Consider the following 19353-nt stretch of genomic DNA (forward strand, 5'->3'; position numbering starts at 1 on the left):
TGTTTATTTTTTATCTGTAGACGTCCATTATCTGAAGGGACAGTTCATTTACATTCAGAAACTAAGGTATGAATTTAAACTTTTTGGTAATGTGATTACATTCTGTAGAATTTAGGTTGGCTTTTAGTATTTTTCTTAGACAAAACCATATGATTCTATAGAAATAGAATATTAGCCTTGTTATTTAAAAGATATGCCTTTATGAAATATTGCTCATAAAATAAATTGAATTTTGTCTCATAGTTTCACTGAACAGTTTGAAGATACATTAATTTTTAGTTTTCTCTCTGAAGCCCAAATTTATTAGATGGAAGACCTGAAAAAGAAAAGAATTTATATACAATGAAGGCAATTTGGGAGGTTTATTCGTTTGTTTAAATATTTACTGTGTGTAGAGATCACTATTCCAGGTGCTGGGCATACTGGGATGTACAGATTCCACCCATGGGGATCTTTGACCCAGGGAATAGTGTACGTGGAGATGTGTCTGAACAAGAATTGATGAGAATTAAATTCTGTAAATCAGAACATCCAGTTGAACATTCTGCTAACTAGCTGAATATCTTCAAATCTTTGGGCCTCATTTTCTTATCTTTAAATCTCTTGGTCCTAGTAATAACTAGGTCTTTTCTAGCTATACAATTCTGGATTCCTTAAAATACAGTTTGATTAATTATGTGAAAATAGGAATTCTATGTAGCAAACTAGTGATTCTGTGTATTATGTAATTGCCTTCCTGGGCAACTGATTAGAATGTAATTAATTAATCAGTCATTTAAATTCTTATCCTTTAGCCAAAGACCAAAAATGTTGATCCCATAAACAAAGTTCAAAACAAACTATACTCTGCAAGTAAAGGAAGAAAATCAAGGTATAGTACAGTTTTTTAAATTATTACTTTCTTTTTTTAGTTTCATAATTTACAGTATCATTGTTCTTAACTAGTAAGTTTTGTTTCTTTGGATCTTTTTATATCCCAAAAGATACAAAATTACACTCTACATTTTTCTCCACATTTAGTAATTTAAAGCATCTTCTAATCAGAAATATTTGATTAGATAAGCAAAAATGCCACATTTCAAAATTTTTAACTGTTATTTTTAGCTAGTTATTTTGTTAGATCAGAAGCTAGAACCTAGATGCTCTTTCTGCCTAGTTCTCTCAAATAGACTGAATAGTCTTATACTTTTTGAACACCATGCATTATTGTGTATATTGAGATATAGAATGATTTTGGCATGTTCTCAATAAAACTATAGTATAGTTATAATTTACATTCTATTGTTTTGGGTGAAAAAACTTTCAAGACTATTTTTAGTACTTTAAGCACTAAAAGGAGACCCAAGAGATTCTTTAGAATAGTAGACCTTCTTGCAAAGGAGTCTCACACCTGCAGTGGATTGTACTAACCAGCTTCTAATTCACAGTAAATTATTAAATTTACATGTCTATTGCTTATTCAAACTGATAACTGTATTATAATTCTGGAAAATCTTTGTTAATCCTTGTGTATTTTTGTCGTTGTTCAGTTGCTAAGTTGTGTCTGACTGCGACCCCATGAACTGCAGCTTGCCAGGCTTCCCTGTCATTCAGTGTCTCCCAGAATTTGCTCAAACTCATGTCCATTGAGTCAGTGATGCCATCCAACCATCTCATCCTCTGAGGCCTCTTCTTCTCTTGCCCTCAATCTTCCTAACATTAGGGTCCTTTCCAGTGAGTTGACTCTTTACATCAGGTGGCGAAGTATTGGAGCTTCAGCTTCAGCATCAGTCATTCCAGTGAATATTCAGGGTTGATTTAGGATTGACTGGTTTGATCTCCTTTCTGTCCAAGGGACTCTTGAAGAGTCTTCTCCAGCACCACAGTTTGAAAGCATCAATTCTTTGGTGCTCACTCAGCCTTCTTTATGGTTCAACTCTCACATCCATACATGACTACTAGAAAAAACATAGCTTTGACTAATGTCTCTGCTTTTTAATATGGTGTCTAGGTATGTCATAGCTTTTCTTCCAAGGAGCAAGCATCTTTTCATTTCATGGCTGCCATCACTATCCGCAGGGATTTTGGAGCCCAGTAAAATGAAATCTGATACTGTTTCCACTTTTTCCTCATCTATTTGCCATGAAGTGATTGGACCCGATGCCATGATCTTAGTTTTTTGAATGTTGAGTTTTAATCCAGGTTTTTCACTCTCTTTCACCTTCACCAAGAAAAGCCAAGTAAAGTTTTTGTGTTTTGAATACAAGAGACCAGAAACACAGGGTGAAAGGATAAGGAAGAAAAAAATCTAAAATGGATAGAAGAAAAGAGAACATATGCTGCATACATAAGTACATACATAACTGGAAAGGGTTTTTATCTTATTTTCAGACTTCAAGTTTACATTTTAAATAAAAGGTTCTTTTCCCAAAAGAATTGTAAAGCCTTTGCTTATGTGTTAAAAGTGAGTTAGGCTTTAAAGTTAAAAGTAAGGCTTTCAGAAACAGACTGAATGAGTTAGTCTTGGCCCATTCCTCAGTGCCTTTGATAGTGACTTTTATTTCATATTTCTCCCCTTACTTAAAATCAAAACACAACTTTTTGGCAGATTTTGATCCTGCTTATAATGTTTCTTTAGGTGGAAAAATATGTGGAGTTTGAGCTAAGAACTCTTTACTCTGCAATTATTTCTCAAGAGGTATTATTCTTCAGTGTTTGCAGACTTATGGCTAGAGTGATATAAAATTGTACAGTTCTTTTCCAGCAGCAGGTAAAATTAAAAGCCATAGTCTGTATTTGACCTGGGAGACCAAGTTCAGTACTCTTAGTTTTGGTGTTCAGTTGAGAGTGCTGACCTAAAACAAATAATTCTTTAGCAAAAAATGGGTTTGTTTGGAATCAGGAGAGAACTGCACTTTGGGATCTGTCACCATGGTGAGCCACATGCAAGTCCCTGCACAGCAAGGCAAGGGTAACTCTTTCTTAGGGGGAAAAAGGAAGCTGGGAGGTCTGTAGGGAACAAAGGCTTTTCATCAGCGGAGCTGTAGCTGGAAAGGAAGAGGAGTCTTTCTTTATACTCTTGGGCTTTGCTGTTGTTGCATGGTGTGAGAGTTCCCCCTCCTGGTCTCCTGACTGTGTGTGTTGGGTTTTTTTTTTTTTTTTAATGATTTTAGTCTTCTCTTTATTTTTTTTTTGATGTAAATTTATTTATTTTAATTGGAGGCTAATTTACTTTACAATCTTGTGTTGGTTTTGCCATAGTGTTTAATTGAGGTTTCTGTTTATTTTTTTTACATTGTCAATGTCTAGAGTAACTGGCATCATAAAGCCTTCTCCAGCTCTGTGATTGTCATTAAAAGTCTACTAAATCTCTTGTAGTATAGTCCTTGAAAGTATCAATTGTAGATATCATGATAAACTTAAAATTTATAATAATAATTTTGATCTGCTTTTTAATTTGAATAAAGGTCATATCTGGGAATCATATCTACTTTTTATATTATATATATATACACACACACACGTATATATATATTTCTTTTTTTTTTTTTAGTGTAAAATTGAAATACTCTCATGTGCAGACTGCCAGTGATGTTGCCATTCCAGAGGATTTCTCAGACTTTTCTCTTGCAAAAACAATTAGCAAGATTGAAGGGCAACTAGAGAAAGAAGGCTTACCTGATTATATAAATGATGATATTTTTTCTAGTGTTAGTGAAGACATTGGAACAGGTAGGTTTTTTGTTTATTTTTATTCTTCTATCACAATTGCTTAAAAAAGCAACATTGAGAACAATTTTTCTTGTATTTAGAAAATGTATTGTGATGTTTTGCATTTGTTTGATAGATGAAATAAAATTGCTTTTAAGTCAGTAATTGTTAAAAATGGATGATGGGTAAGCAAAGTTTCACTGAACTGGTCTCACTACTTTTATATATGTTTGATATTTTCTATTATAAAAAGTAAAACTAAAAAGAACTGTCTAGGATTAGTTTCATTGACCCATTTTCAACTAAAGTTAAATGCCCCATAGCTTATTATTAAAACATTGAAATAATTTTTAAAAAATGTTTCTTTGAATTCCTTTCATTTGATGTTACTGAATTCTCTTTATTGTGTATTAAATCAACATGTGCTAAAGGATAAATGAATTATTGATTAGCATCAAGTAAAATAATGAATTTTCTAATGAATATTATTTTCTTTCTTACAAACTCATTCTCTGCATACCACTAGAAAAATACTTAGTCTGAGTCATCAAAAACATTATGTTAGTTACCGGTAGTGCCTCTAAAATTGTTGAATTTATGATGTGCCACCTATTCTATTTACATAAAAAACAATACAGTTGAGTTTATATGAACATAGTTAATGTTGAACTGTAATTAACTGGGTTCAGGCATACTGCTTAGTCCCTCTATAATAGCAATGTCTTCACTTGAAAATTTAGCAGTTTGTATTAATATTAGATGATCATGAAGTTTATGCTTAATATTCTGATTCTGTGAAAATCTCATTGATTTACATGTGTAATGATTATTATGCTGCTGCTGCTAGTTAGTCATAAATGAGGAATAATTCATTTATGCATTTGTTACGTTTACTAACCTATCCAAGCTTTCTGAGGCTAATCCCTGGTGGCTTAGACGGTAAAGCGTCTGCCTACAATGCGGGAGACCTGGGTTCAATCCCTGGGTTGGGAAGATCTCCTGGACAAGGAGATGGCAACCCACTCCAGTATACTTGCCTGGAGAATCCCATGGACAGAAGAGCCTGATAGGCTACAGTCCATGGGGTCGCAAAGAGTCGGACACGACTGAGTGACTTCACTTCACTACGTTTACTAACCTATCCAAGCTTTCTGAGGCTAATCATTAAGAATGAAGACAAGTGAAAGAAAAAATTACCTTCATGCCTCAAGATGCCTTCAAGGACTCAGTAGTCAGATATTGGCTGTTACTCAATTAATAGTCACTCATGGCCTTGTTAGAGAGTTCCTCTGCCCAGGTATAAGAACTGGCACAGACTACCTTAAATTGCTGCTTTGTTTCTTATTGCTTAATGACCTCTCTGCCACTTTTGCATCCTTCTCTTTTCACAGTCTTTGACCAAGGTGTCTCCCCTTTTAGGGAGTTCTTGCCTATTCCACATGATTATCTAGAATGGCTGGGTTATGTGTGGAAGGAAGCAATAAAAAAGTAGTTTAGTAGCACAAAACTTTGTAAGACTCCTTTGTAAGTCTAAAGTTGTGTAAGTGTACAAAATATAAGTAAGTGTACAAAGCACTGCTTTGTAAGACTAAAGTTGGAGTGAGATGGGAGGGGAGGTTAATGCTGTGTACCTCCAGAGACAGAGCACTCAGCTCCTTGATGATACTACTGAGGTTAGAGTTGGGGAGAGAAGAGATGGATTGTTTCCCTTCTGTCCTCTGCTAACCTGGAGGCTAGAAGAGAGTTGAGGCTGGAGAAATCTAGGTGTGGCTAGAGCCAACCATAGTTCATCAGTTCCATGTAATGCTGGGGACACTTTATAACAAGAGCTTTGAAGCAGGAAGTATGTGTGGAGACGTGTGTGCTCTGTGGGGTTTGTCCTAATGATCTTTCAGAGACTGAATATTAAGATTGTTTACTTAAGATAAGCTTCATGAAGGCAAAGCTTGTCTTAACAATATCCGTATTATGCCTGAAATGTAGTAGAGACTTAATGTATATCTTTTAAATTAATGACCGGATGAATTATGAGTGAGTTCCAAGTTCAGTTTTCACTTTATGTACTTTTATATGCCTAAAAACTGCAAAGGTTTACTGATGTTATTGAATAAAGAACTTTTGCTAGCAATGAAATACTAAAAGTAGATCTTAATTAGGGGTTTGTGGGGAAAAAAGCTTCAGCAGTAAGGTATTTGTGTATTTTTCTGCTTCTCAGACACATACACTACATGTTAACTTAGGTGAAATTGGGATGTGTGTTGCAGTCAATGGCATTTTATGATTGCAGTAGTTGGGACTGAAGTTGAGTTTTGCTAGAGAGGATTTGTGTTTGTTTCTGCCAAACACTTTGGGAGCATTATTGACCTGAAACCACTTTAAATTCTGCTTGAGGTGTTTTGAATGACATAGGCAAGTATGAATTCAGTCTGTAAACTACTGGCTTTTAGTTCCGATTCTCAGGAAAGATTTTTGATTTTTCCTCCCTTTCTTTCTTTACTCTTTTTATATTGAGATATACATAGTTCTTTTTATACCTGGGTAGATTTTTCATTTGCCTCCACATTAGGGATTGTGTCTGTAGTGTTTTCTTCAGTGTTTCCTAAAAGAGATCTCCTATTAGACTCTTCATCTTGAGGACTTTTTTCCTTCATAAAATAATAGTCTGTTTTACAATTGATGGCATCTTAGATTCAATGAAAGACAATATATATTATTATTGATGCAGAAGCACAGATTAGATTTCTGAAGGCCAAACTCCGTGTTATGCAGGAAGAATTGGATAATGTTGTCTGTGAACGCAATAAAATGGTAAGTTTTTAAAACCTTTCAGAATAAATGCTCTTATATTCAAAGACATTTTAGGAGCAGTTTTCAATTTTATTTTAAAAATAGCTTCACTGAGGTATAATTCACAGTTAACTTTTATATTCAATAATTGTGTATAAATACTGAACTTTGTTCTGAGATGTTGAATTTCCAGAGCTGAAGAGTTTTATGTTAGCAATTAGAATGCTCTATATTAGACTGAGATGTGTAAGCTAATAATATTAAACAGAAATAAAATATCTGACTTCCATTTTTGAGGCAGAAAATGGAATGTAATTTATTTTTCTTTAAGAAATGAGTATAAATATCTCATCAAAGATCATATAAAAAGGAACACATTTGAGTCAGTCGTAATTAAATGGATGAACTTGGAGCTTACTATACAGAGTGAAGTAAGTCAGAAAGAGAAAAACAAATATGGTATATTAATGCACTAGAAAGATAATATGGATGAACCTGTCTGCAGGGCAGCAGTAGAGATGCAGACACAGAGAACAGACTTGTGGACACAGTGTGGGAAGGGGAGGGAGCGGACGAATTGAAAGAGTAACACTGAACATATACATTACCACACGTAAAATAGATAGCCAGTTTGTTGTATGATGCGGGGAGCTCAAACCCAGACGCTCTGTTGGGACAACCAAGAGGTCTGGGATGGGATGGGAGGAGAGAAGGAGTTTCAAGAGAGAGGGAACCAATTGCTGATTCATGTTGATGTATAGCAGAAACTAACACATTGTAAAGCAATTTTTCTCCAATTAAAAATAAATTACTTCTTTTAAAATAAAAAGACCATATGAAGCTACTTTCTGTTTTCAGTTTTATGATTTTTACTTTTGGATTTTGTTTTGATACCAAATCTTGTGTGTTTCTTCATATAATCTATAATTTCATAACTGTATAGGAGGATGAAGTTCAGGATTTAAAGTCTCAACTGAAAAATTTTGAAGAAGATTGTGTGAGACAGCAGCGGACAATTAATTTGCAACAATCTCAAACAGAAAAGTTTAAAACTCTTTTTGAAGAAGCAAACAAAAAATGTGATGGACTACAGCAACAGTTGTCTTCAGTGGAAAGGGTAATAATTTTTCTATTTTTTCCTAACCTAATGCCAAAGATGCACAAAAACACAAAAGTCACATGTTTGCTTAGACACCACTTTTCATGGTTCAGTTAATTTGTTAGTGTTTCCCAAAACCTCTTCCCCCGTTATTAGAACAGTATTTTTTAGTGGCATTACTGAAATATAATTCACGTACAATACGTGTTACCCTTAAAAGTATACAGTTCGGTGGCTTTCAGAGTCTTCACAGAGTCGTGCGGCTGTCACCACCATCAAGCTTGGAACATTTTCATCACCTGGAAAGTCACCGTGTACCCTTTAGCCACAGTACCTCAACCTGCTTCACCCCGTCCCCTCAAGCTCTAGGCAGCTTCTCACTTATTTTCTGTCTTGATAGATTTGCCTATTCTGGACATTTCTGGACAGGTAGACTCATGCAGTATGTGATACTTCAAAACCAACATTTTTGCTTAATGTTTTTTTCATCTACATTGTAGCATATGTTAGGACTCCATTGCTTTTTATAGAGTAATATTCCTTGTTATATAGAGCATATGAATATAATTTTATTTATCTGTTTATCAGTTTATGGACATTTGAGTTATTTCTGTTTTGGAACTGTTTTGGATAATGCTGTACTATGAACATGCATATACAAGTGTTTGTGTGGATATATGTTTTTGTTTTTCTTGGGTATATGCCTAGGAGTGGAATTACTGGGTTTATGTTTTGTTTGTTTGTTTTTTATTTTATTTATCTTTGACTATGCTGTATCTTCATTGCTGCGTGCAGGCTTTCTCCTGTTGCAGCGAGCGGGGGCTACTCTTCCTTGTGGTGCGCAGGCTTCTCATTTAGGTGGTTTCTCTTGTTGCGGAACACAGCCCCTAGGCCCATAGGCTTCAGTAGTTGTGGCACGCAGTCTTTTGGGCTCTGGAGAACAGGCTCAGTAGTTGTGGCTCACAGGCCTAGCTGCTCCACAGCATGTGGGATTCTCTCGGTCCAGGAATTGAACCTGCGTCCCCTGCATTGGCACGTGGATTCCCAACCACCGGACCACCAGGGAGGTCCCAACCTTATGTTTAGCCTTTTGAGGAACTTCAGATTGTTTTCCAAATCACCTATACCATTTTTACATTTCTAACAGCAGTGTATAAGGGTTCCAGTTTCACCACATCCTACAAGTACGTGTTAGATTGGGGGTACCAATCCCCTGTGAATGCTGAGGGATGACTGTAAACCATTCTGTGAGTTTTGACAAGGGCATCATCACATAACCATCGCCACAACTGAGTTATAGAAGACTTTCATCATCCCCAAAAATTTCTCTGTGAATTTAGTCCTCTCCCTACTCCCAGCCTTAGGCAACCACTCTTCTGTTTTTGATTCTTATATTTTGACCTTTTCTAGATTATCATATAAATAGAAATACATAGTAACTTCTTAGAGTCTGATTTAACTTGGCATAATGCATTTCTGATTCATCCATGTTATAATCTGTTCTTTTTTATTATTGATTGTAACATAGAATGAATATACCACATTTTGTTTGTCTATTCATTTGGGAAGAAAAATTACTTATAGTATCTCGTAGTCTAAGCCTGTGCTTTTGAAAATGATAGCCACTCGTGAGGCTAGTCCAAATTGTGTCGTGCTGTGAGTGTAAATCAGCATCTAATTTTGAAGATGAAATACAAAGAAAGATGTAAAATCTCATTAATATTTTAATATTGTTTACATGTTGAAGTGGTAATATTTTGGGTATACTGGGATAAAGTAATAAAATTAATTTTACCTATTTCTTCTTAAAGTGGCTATTAGAAAATCTAAAATTACATATGTAGTTTGTACTATATTTCTGTTGCTTTAAGAAATAAAGCCAAGTGGTCTAAGGAAGAACAAACTATTATATCTGGGAAACAACTGTTTGTCAGTTTACGATTTGTCATCATGCATCCAGGCTGTGATCATGTCACTGCTCTAGTAGATGTAACTCGCCTAAATCTTTGATTCTTTTCTTGTTCTTGGCCCTCATACCCAATCCTATGCTTTCTTGCTTCTAAATGTTTTTCACTCATCTCTTGTTTTCATTTGCCATTGCTACTTCTTGGTTCAAGCTATTATATCTTATTTCTGAATCCTCTTCACTGGGGTTCTTTCTCTTTTCCATGGTATCCTGTACTCTGTCAAAAGATTAATATTCTCAAAGGACCACATTGATTATAACTCTACTTTTATGTAGGCAGGAAAGGAACTGATATTTTTGAGTGCTGTCTGTCAGGTAAAACACACTGGGAAACTGAATCTGAGAGGTCAGGCAGAATGCCTGTGGTCAAACAGGATTGGCAGAGCAGGATTCAAAGTGTGTTTACTTGACTCTGCAAATCATGTAGACTCTTTCTCCAACCCCCGAATAAATGGACTTAAACACATAGCTCTTCTAAAATTTCATTGTTGTTTAGGGTTAAGTATTTGAAAATTTTATTTCATGGTGAATGTATAAAGGCATTATGATACATTGGCTAGCTGAAGATTTTATGAAGACTTGCATTGACTCTGAACTTCCCAGCTTTAATTCCTATCTGCCTATTGGCCAAACAGACAAAACATAGTTTTCCTGGGTTATGTGGTACTCAAGATTGAATCTTTCTTTGTTAATTCTATTCATTTTTTCTCTAAGTCTCAGTGTACAGTTCAGAGAAATACAAACAGAGCTTAAGTATAGCTGCTTCTATAAACCTGGAAAAATCAACTATTAAAACATTGTTATACATGTTAACTTATTTTAGCTGTTGATTCTAACAGATGGAGTCATTCTTAAAATATAAAATCAGAAATCATTTTACCCCATCTTTGGATTTTGTTTTTTTATTAATGATATGTTTACAAACCAACTCTATTGAGGAATAACTTAAACACAATATACTTGATTTAATTGTACAATTCATTGAGTTTTGACAAGTTAATATATCCTTATAACCACCACCATGATTAAGATAAAATTTCTGTCACTCCCCCAAGTTTCCTTTGTCTCTTCCCTATAAATCCCCAGTCTCTCTAATCATGACCCCAAGCAGCCACTGATTTGCATTCTTTTGCTGCAGGTTCATTTTCCTTGTTATAAAATTTCATATAGATGGAAACCTAAGTATGTACTTTTTTGCATCTGTTTTCTTCAGCATAATGTTGTTGAGATTCATCAGTGTTGTTGCTTGCTTTATGGTTCATTTTCATGTATTGCTGAGTGGTATTCATTTATGGATTTACCACATTTCATCTGTTCACCAATTGATGGGAATTTGAGTTGTTTTCAGCTTTAGGCTATGAGAAGTAAAGCCACCATGAATTTACATGTACAAGTGCTTTGTGTAGATACATGTTTTTGTGTAAACATACTCAGTATCATTCATCATGCTGATGAAGTGCCTAGGAGTAGAACTCCTGAGTTTATGGAAAGTGCATGTTTAACTTTTTAAGAAGCTGTCAAACTGTGTTCTAAAGTGATTATACCATTTTTCATTCCAAGTAGCATTGTATGAGAGTTCTAGTTACTCTGTATTCTTACTAACACTTGGTATTATCAGTCATTTTTAATATTAGCCACTCTAGAGGATCAGACTCTGATGCTGGGAGGGATTGGGGGCAGGAGGAGAAGGGGACGACAGAGGATGAGATGGCTGGATGGCATCACTGACTCGATGGATGTGAGTCTGAGTGAACTCCGGGAGTTGGTGAATGACAGGGAGGCCTGGTGTGCTGTGATTCATGGGGCCGCAAAGAGTCGGACACGACTGAGCGACTGAACTGAGCTGAACTGAGAGGATCAGAAGTAGTATCTCAGTGTAGTTTCATTTGTATTTCCTTGATAACTTGATCGTGAGTATCTTTTCATAGGCTTATTAGCTGTTCATATTCTCTTCTCTTCTTATGTATATGTTCAATTTTTTTGCCCAAATTAGAAACATTGGGTTGTATTAAGAGTCCTTAATGTTTTCTTATATAATTTTTTTGCTAGAAAGAATGTACTGTGAATAGTTTTTCTCAGTTTGAGTTGACGTTAAATTTTTTAAGTATCTTTCAGAAGGTAGCATTTTAAAACTTTGATGAATTCTAATACATTTTTTGTGCTCTTTTACATCCTATTTGAGAAATCTTTGCCCATAAATTTAATTATTGTATGTAAGTCTATTTGGATTTTCCATTATTTTGGAATCAGTTTTGGTAATTTGTGTTTTTAAGTAATTTTTACAGTGCTGAGTAGTAAAACTCATTGGTATAGATGTGTCCATACGTACATACTCAGTCACTCAGTTGTGTCCAACTCTTTGTGACCCCGTGGCCTATAGCATGCCAGGCTCCTCTTTCCTTGAAATTTTCCAGGCAAGAATACTGGAGTAGGTTGCCACTTCTTTGGGATCTTCCCAACTTAGGGATTGAACCTGTGTCTCTTGTGTCTCCTGCATTGGCAGTCAGATTCTTTACCACTGTGCTGCCTGGGAAGCCCAATCATTTATTATATTTTTACTTATATTTTTAATCTCTGTGATTATGACTTCTGTTTCATTCTTGACACTAATAATTTGTCTCTTCTATGTTTTATTCTTAATTAGTCTAGCTACATACTTATCAAATTCACTGACTTTTTCAATGAATCAGTATTTGACTTTTGTTCATTTTTCTGTACTATTTGTCAGTTTTCCACTATATTGCTTTCTAACGTTACCTTTGGCTTCCCTGGTGGCTCATTGGTAAAGAATCCATCTGCCAATGCAGGAGACGTGAGTTCAGTCTCTGGGTCAGGAAGATCCCCTGGAGAAGGAAATGGCAACCCACTCCAGTGTTCTTGCCAGAGAAATCCCATGGACAGAGGAGCCTGGAGTCCTATAGTTCATGGGGTCACACAAGAGTCAGACACGACTTAGTAACTAAACAACAACAAACTTTACCGTTTCCTTCATTCTTATTTGGGCTTAATTTGTTCTTATTTTTCAGGATTCTTAAGGCAAAAGCTTACATAATTGATTTTCTACTTTTGTCACATAAGAATTTAAAGCTATAAATTTTCTAAGTGCTGCTTTATCTGTGTCCCACAAATTTTGATGCTTTTTATTAAGTTCAAAGTATTTTCTAATTTCCTTCCTGATATTTCTTGACAATTGGATTATTAAAAGTATGTGTTGTTTAATTTTAAATATTATTTTTCCTGTCGTTTTCTAAATTGATTTCTAATTGAATTATGTGGTGTGTGATTTTGTTCTTTGAATATTTGTTCCATATAGTTTTATAGGCCAGCATTTGGCCTCTCTTGGTAAATGCTTAATGTGCCCTTGAAAACAGTATGTGTAATTCTTTACTGAGTAGTTTTCTATAAATATGTATTAGGTCAAATTTGTTGACAGTATTGTTCAAGTATTCTGTCTTTATTGTTCTATCAGCTATTGAGAGAGGAGTGCCTGTGCTGAATTCTTTGTTAAAATTGCCCCCTTGGTAACTGTATTGTTTTCTACATCTGTATTTACAAAACATTTTAAGTAGGTTCATTTGTACCATTTTTAAGATTACAGATATAACAGATATCATATGACATTTGTCTTTCTCTGGCTGAGTTACTTCAGTCAGTATGACATTGTCTAGGTCCATCCATGTCTTTGCAAAAGGCATCCTTTCATTCTTGTTGATGGCTGAGTAATATTCTATTGTATATGTGTACCACATCTTCTTTATCCATTCTTCTGTTGATGGACATTTAGGTTGCTTCCATGGCCTTACTATTGTAAATAGTGCTACAATGAACATTGGGGTGCAGCTATCTGAGTTATGGTTTTCTCCAGAGATATGCACAGAAATGGGATTGCTGAATCATATGATAGTTCTTTTTTTAGTTTTTTAAGGAACCTCCTGACTCTTTTCTATAGTGGATATACCAGTTTACATTCCCTCCAGCATTTACTGTTTGTAGAGTTTTTTGATGATGGTCATTCTGATTGGTGCGAGGTGATACTCATTGTAGTTTTGATTTGCATTTCTCTAGTAATTAGTGATGTTGAGCATGTTTTTGGAGAAGGCAATGGCAACCCACTCCAGTACTCTTGGCTGGAAAATCCCACGGACAGAGGAGCCTGGTAGGCTGCAGTCCACAGGGTCGCTAGGAGTCGGACATGACTGAGCGACTTCACTTTCACTTTTCACTTTCATGCACTGGAGAAAGAAATGGCAACCCACTCCAGTGTTCTTGCCTGGAGAATCCCAGGGACAGGGGAGCTTGGTGGGCTGCCATCTCTGGGGTCGCACAGAGTTGGACATGACTGAAGTGACTTAGCAGCAGTAGCAGCAGCAGAGCATATTTTCATGTGCCTCTTGGCTTTCCATATGTCTTCTTTGGAGAAATGTCTATTTAGATCTTTTGCCCATTTTTTATTTATTTATGTTTAATATTGAACTGCATAAACTGTTAGTATATTTTGGAGATTAATCCTTTGTCAGTTGCTTCATTTGCAGATATTTTTCCCATTCTGTGGGTTGTATTTTTGTTTTCTTTATGGTTTCCTTTGCTGTGTAGAAGCTTTTAAGTTTAATCAGACCCCATTTATTTATTTGTTTTTAATTTCCTTTAAGAGGTGGATCAAAAAAGATCTTGCTGCAATTTATGTTAGAGAATGTTCTGTCTATGTTTTCCTCTAAGAATTTTATAGTATCTGGGCTTACATTTAGGTCTTTAATGGTGATGGTATCACCAACTCAATGGACAGGAGTTTGAGCAAGCTCTGGGACATGGTGAAGGATAGGGAAACCTGGCATGCTGCAGTCCACGGGGTCACAAAGAGTCAGACACGATTAAGTGATTGAACAAAAACAACAATCCATTTTGAGTTTACTTTTGCATATAGTTTTAAAGAATGTTCTGCTGCTGCTGCTGCTAAGTCATTTCAGTTGTGTCCGACTCTGTGCGACCCCATAGACGGCAGCCTACCAGGCTCCTCCGTCCTTGGGATTCTCCAGGCAAGAACACTGGAGTGGTTTGCCATTTCCTTCTCCAATGCATGAAAGTGAAAAGTGAAAGTGAAGTTGCTCACTTGTGTCTGACTCTTCACGACCCCATGGACTGCAGCCTACCAGGCTCCTCCGTCCATGGGAGTTTCCAGACAACAGTACTGGAGTTGCCATTGCCTTCTCCAAAAGAATGTTCTAATTTCATCCTTTTACATGTAGCTGTTCATTTTCCCCACACCGCTTAATTGAAGAGACTGTCTTTTCTCCATTGTATGTTCTTGCCTCCTTTGCTATAGATTATGTTACTGTAGGTGTGTGGGTTTATCTTTGGACATTCTATCCTGTTCCATTGATGTATATTCTGTTTTTGTGCCTATATCATACTGTTTTGATTACTATAGCTTTGTAATATAGTCTGAAGTCAGGGAGCCTGATTCCTCTAACTCCATTTTTCTTAAGATTGCTTTGACTATTCACAGTCTTTTGTGTTTGCATACAAATTGTAAATATTTTTTGTTCTAATTCTGTGAGAAATGCTGTTAGTAGTTTGATAGGGATTACATTGAATCTGTAGATTACTTTGGGTTATATACTCATTTTGATAATTTTGATTCTTCCAATCCAAGAATTTGGTACATCTCTCCATTTGTTTGTGTGTCATTTTTGATTTCTTTCATCAGTATTTTATACTTATTTGAGTATAAATTTTGCCTCATTACATGGATATAATCTTAGGTGTCTTATTCTTTTTGATGTGACAGTAAATGGGATTATTTGCTTAATTTTGGTTTCTGAACTTTTGTTGTTAGTGTATAGGAATGCAAGAGATTTCTCTGTATTAATTTTGTATCCTGCAACTTTATCAAATTCATTGATGAGCTCTAGTAGTTTCCTGGTAGCATCTTCAAGATATTCTATGTACAATATCATGTCATCTTCAAACAATGATAGTTTTACTTCTTTTTCCAATTTGAATTCCTTTTGTTTCTTCTGTGATTGCTGTAGTTGGACTTCCAAAACTGTGTTGAATAATAGTGGTGAGAGTAGACAACCTTGTCTTATTCTTGATCTTAAAGGAAATGCTTTCAGTTTTTCACCATTGAATATGATTTTTGCTATAGGTTTGTTGTATATTGCTGTTACTATGTTGAGGTAGATTCCCTCTGTGCCCACTTTTTAGAGTGCATGCTAAGTTGCTTTTGTCATGTCCAAATCTTTCTGACCCTATGGACTGTAGCCCACCAGGCTCCTCTGTCCATGGGATTCTCCAGGCAAGGATACTGGAGTGGGTTGCCATTTCCTTCTCCAGGGGATCTTCCTGACCCTGGGATTGAGCCCACATCTCTTATGTCTCCTGCATTGGCAGCGGGTGGTGGGGGGGATCTTTACCACAGGCACCACCTGGGAAACCCTTCACTTTCTGGAGAGTTTTTATCATAAATCGGTGTTGAATTTTGTCAAGAGCTTTTTCTGCATCTATTGAGATGATCATGTGGTTTTTATTCTTCAGTTTTTAATGTGGTTTTTCACATTGATTGATATACTTATGTTGAAGAATGCTTGCATCCCTAGGATAAATCCCACTTGACCATGGTGAATGATCCTTTAAATGTGTTGTTGAATTCAGTTCTTTAGTGCTCTTTAGTGATATTAGTGTCTAATTATTTTTTCTTTTTTAAAATTGAAGTGTAATTGCTTTACAATGTTGTGTTCATTTTCACTGTGCAGTGATGTTAATCAGCTATATGTATACATATATCCCCTTGCTCTTGAGCCTCCCTCCAATTCCTCCTCCCATCCCACCTTCTAGGTCATCAAAAAGCATGGACTGAGCTCCCTATGCTATACAGCAGCTTCCCAGTAGCTGTCTGTTTTACGCATGGTAGTGTGTATTTGTCAGTGATATTTTCTCAATTCATCACCCTCTCCTTCCCCTCACTATGTCCACGATTTTGTTCTCCTAAGTCTGCATCTCTATTCCTGCCCTGCAAATAGGGTCATTGGTACTATTTTCGTAGATTCCATATGTATGCATTAATATACAATATTTGTTTCTCTCTTTCTGACTGACTTCAGTCTGTAGGACAGTCTCTAGGTTCACCACATCACTACAAATGACCCAATTTCATTCATTTTTATGGCTGAGTAATACTCCATTGTATATATGTACCACATTTCTTTATCCATTCATCTCTCAGTGGCCGTTTAGGTTGCTTCCATGTCCTGGCTACTATAAATGGTGCTGCTGTGAACATTGGGGTACATGTATTAACATCTTTTTATATTATGGTTTTCTCATTTTATATGCCCAGTAGTGGGATTGCTGGGTCATATGATAGTTTTAGTTTTATAAGGAACCTCCATACTGTTTTCCATAGTGGTTGTATCAATTAACATTTCCCCCATCAGTCCAAGAGCATTCCCTTTTCTCCACACCCTCTCCAACATTTGTTTGTTGATTTTTTGATGGTAGCCATTCAGACTAGTATGAAGTGATACCTCATTGTATTTTTACAATACAATAATCAGTGATTTTGAGCATCTTTTCATTTGTTTGTTGTTGGCCTATAATTTTTTTTTGGTGATAGATGTCTGGTTTTGATATCAGGATGATGATAGCCTCATAGAATGAGCTTGGGAGTATTCCTTCATCTGCTACTTTTTGGAAGAGTTTCAGAGGAGTGTGTGTTAACTCTTCTTTAAATGCATCATATAATTCTCTTGTGAAGCCATCTGGTCCTGGACTTTTGTTTGTTGGAAGGTTTTAATCACAGTTTCAATTTCAGTGCTTGTAATTGATATGTTCATATTTTTTATTTCTTCCTGGATCAATTTTGGAAGATTGCAGCTTTCTAAGAATTTGTCCATTTGTTCTAGGTTGTCCATTTTATTTCTGTTTAGTTGCTTGTAATAATCTCTTATGATCGTCTGTATTTCTGTAATGTCTGTTGTAACTTCTTTTTCATTTCTAGTTTTATTGAGTCCTCTTACTTTTTTCTTGATGAATGTAGCTAAAGCTTTATCAATTTTGTTCATCTTCTCAGAGAACCAGCCTTTAGTTTTATTGATCTTTGTTATTGTTCTGTCCATCTCTATTTCATTTATTTCTGCTCTGATGTTTCTGATTTCTAGCCTTCTACTAACTTTGGGTTTTGTTTGTTGTTCTTTCTGTAGTTGCTTTAAGTTTAGGTTGTTCATTTGAGATTTGTCTTGTTTCCTGAGGTAAGATTGTATTGCTATAAACTTCCCTCTTAAAACTGCTTTTGCTGCCTCCTATAGGTTTTAGGTTGTGTTCTCATTGGTCTCTAGGCATTTTTTTATTTTCTCTTTGATTTCTTTAGTGATCCACTGGTTGTTTAGCCTCTTTGTGTTTGTGTTTTATATATATATATATATTTTTTTTTTTCTTCTGTAGTGATTTCTAATCCTACAGAGTTGTGGTTGGAAAAGATGCTTGATATGATTTCATCTTTCTTAAATTTACTGATGCTTGATTTGTGGCCCAAGATGTGACCTATCCTGGAGATTGTTCCATGTACAGTTGAGAAGAAAGTGCATTCTGCTATTTTCGGATAGAATGTCCTATAGTTAGTAGTTAAGTCTGTCTGGTGTAATGTGACATTTAAGACTTGTGTTTCCATATTAATTTTCTGTTTGGATGATGTCCGTTGGTGTAAGTGAGGTGTTAAAGTTCCCCACTACTAATGTGTTACTGTTGGTTTTCCCCTTTGTGGCTGTTAGCATTTGCCTTATACATTGAGGTGCTCCTATGTGTGGTTAGTCACTCAGCGTGTCCAACTCTTTGCGACCCCATGGACTTTAGCCTGCCAGGCTCCTCTCTCTATGGGATTCTCCAGGCAAGAATACTGGAGTAGGTAGCAGTTCCCTTCTCCAGGGGATCTTCCCAGCCCAGGGATCGAACTCATGTCTCCTGCATTGCAGGTGGATTCTTTATCGTCTGAGCCACCAGGGAAGCATATATACAATTTTTATTTGTGTGTATGTATGTATACACATCCATAATTACTTTAAATGTAAATGGTTTAAATGCTCCAAACAAAAGACATAGACTGGCTGAATGGATAAAAAACAAGACCTGTATATATGCTGTCTATGAAAGATCCACTTCAGACCTAGGGACACATATAGACTGAAAGTGATATGATGGAATAAGATATCCCATGGAAATGGAAATCAAAAGAAGGCAGGAATAGCAATACTAATATAAGATAGGATAGACTTTAAAGACTATTACAAGAGACAAGGAAGGACATTACATAATGTTTAAGAGATCAATCCAAGAAGATATAAAAATTGAAACTCCAGTACTTTGGCCACCTCATGCAAAGAGTTGACTCATTGGAAAAGACTCTGCTGCTGGGAGAGATTGGGGGCAGGAGGAGAAGGGGACGACAGAGGATGAGATGGCTGGATGGCATCACTGACTCAATGGATGTGAGTCTGAGTGAACTCCAGGAGTTGGTGATGGACAGGGAGGCCTGGTGTGCTGCGATCATGGAGTTGCGAAGAGTCGGACACGACTGAGCAACTGAACTGAACTGAACTTGTAGATCTTTTTATTCCCTTCCTCTTTTGTTCTCCTGTGATTTGATGACTATCTTTGGTGGTGTATTCAGGTTGCCTCCATTTTTTCCCTAAGATTTTGGATATCATTGTTACTATCATTACTCTGAATTCTTTTTCAGGTAGATTTCCTGTCTTCTCTTCATTCAGTTGTTCTTGTGAGTTTTTAGCTTGTTCCTTCCTCTTTAGCGTATTACTCTGTT

The 19353-nt window shown here is 36.0% G+C and overlaps 1 protein-coding gene across 8 annotated transcripts in view; it reads left to right on the plus strand.

Annotated features, from left to right (window-relative positions):
• Nucleotides 1-19353, plus strand: part of TEX9 (testis expressed 9) — a 101603-nt gene that overhangs the window by 31284 nt on the left and 50966 nt on the right. For 6 of the 8 annotated variants that reach the window (XM_006074917.3, XM_025295645.2, XM_025295647.2 and 3 more), the window contains exons 5-9: nt 21-66; nt 795-871; nt 3533-3711; nt 6416-6498; nt 7421-7594. In XM_006074917.3, the coding sequence (XP_006074979.1) occupies nt 21-66; nt 795-871; nt 3533-3711; nt 6416-6498; nt 7421-7594 (559 nt within the window). Of the gene's footprint in view, nt 1-20; nt 67-794; nt 872-3532; nt 3712-6378; nt 6499-7420; nt 7595-19353 lie in introns of those variants that run through there. The other 2 variants (XM_044925051.1, XM_044925052.1) reach the window with 2 other exon arrangements.

Source organism: Bubalus bubalis, chromosome 11 (genome assembly GCF_019923935.1).
Source record: "Bubalus bubalis isolate 160015118507 breed Murrah chromosome 11, NDDB_SH_1, whole genome shotgun sequence".
Classification (NCBI taxonomy): Eukaryota; Metazoa; Chordata; class Mammalia; order Artiodactyla; family Bovidae; genus Bubalus; species Bubalus bubalis.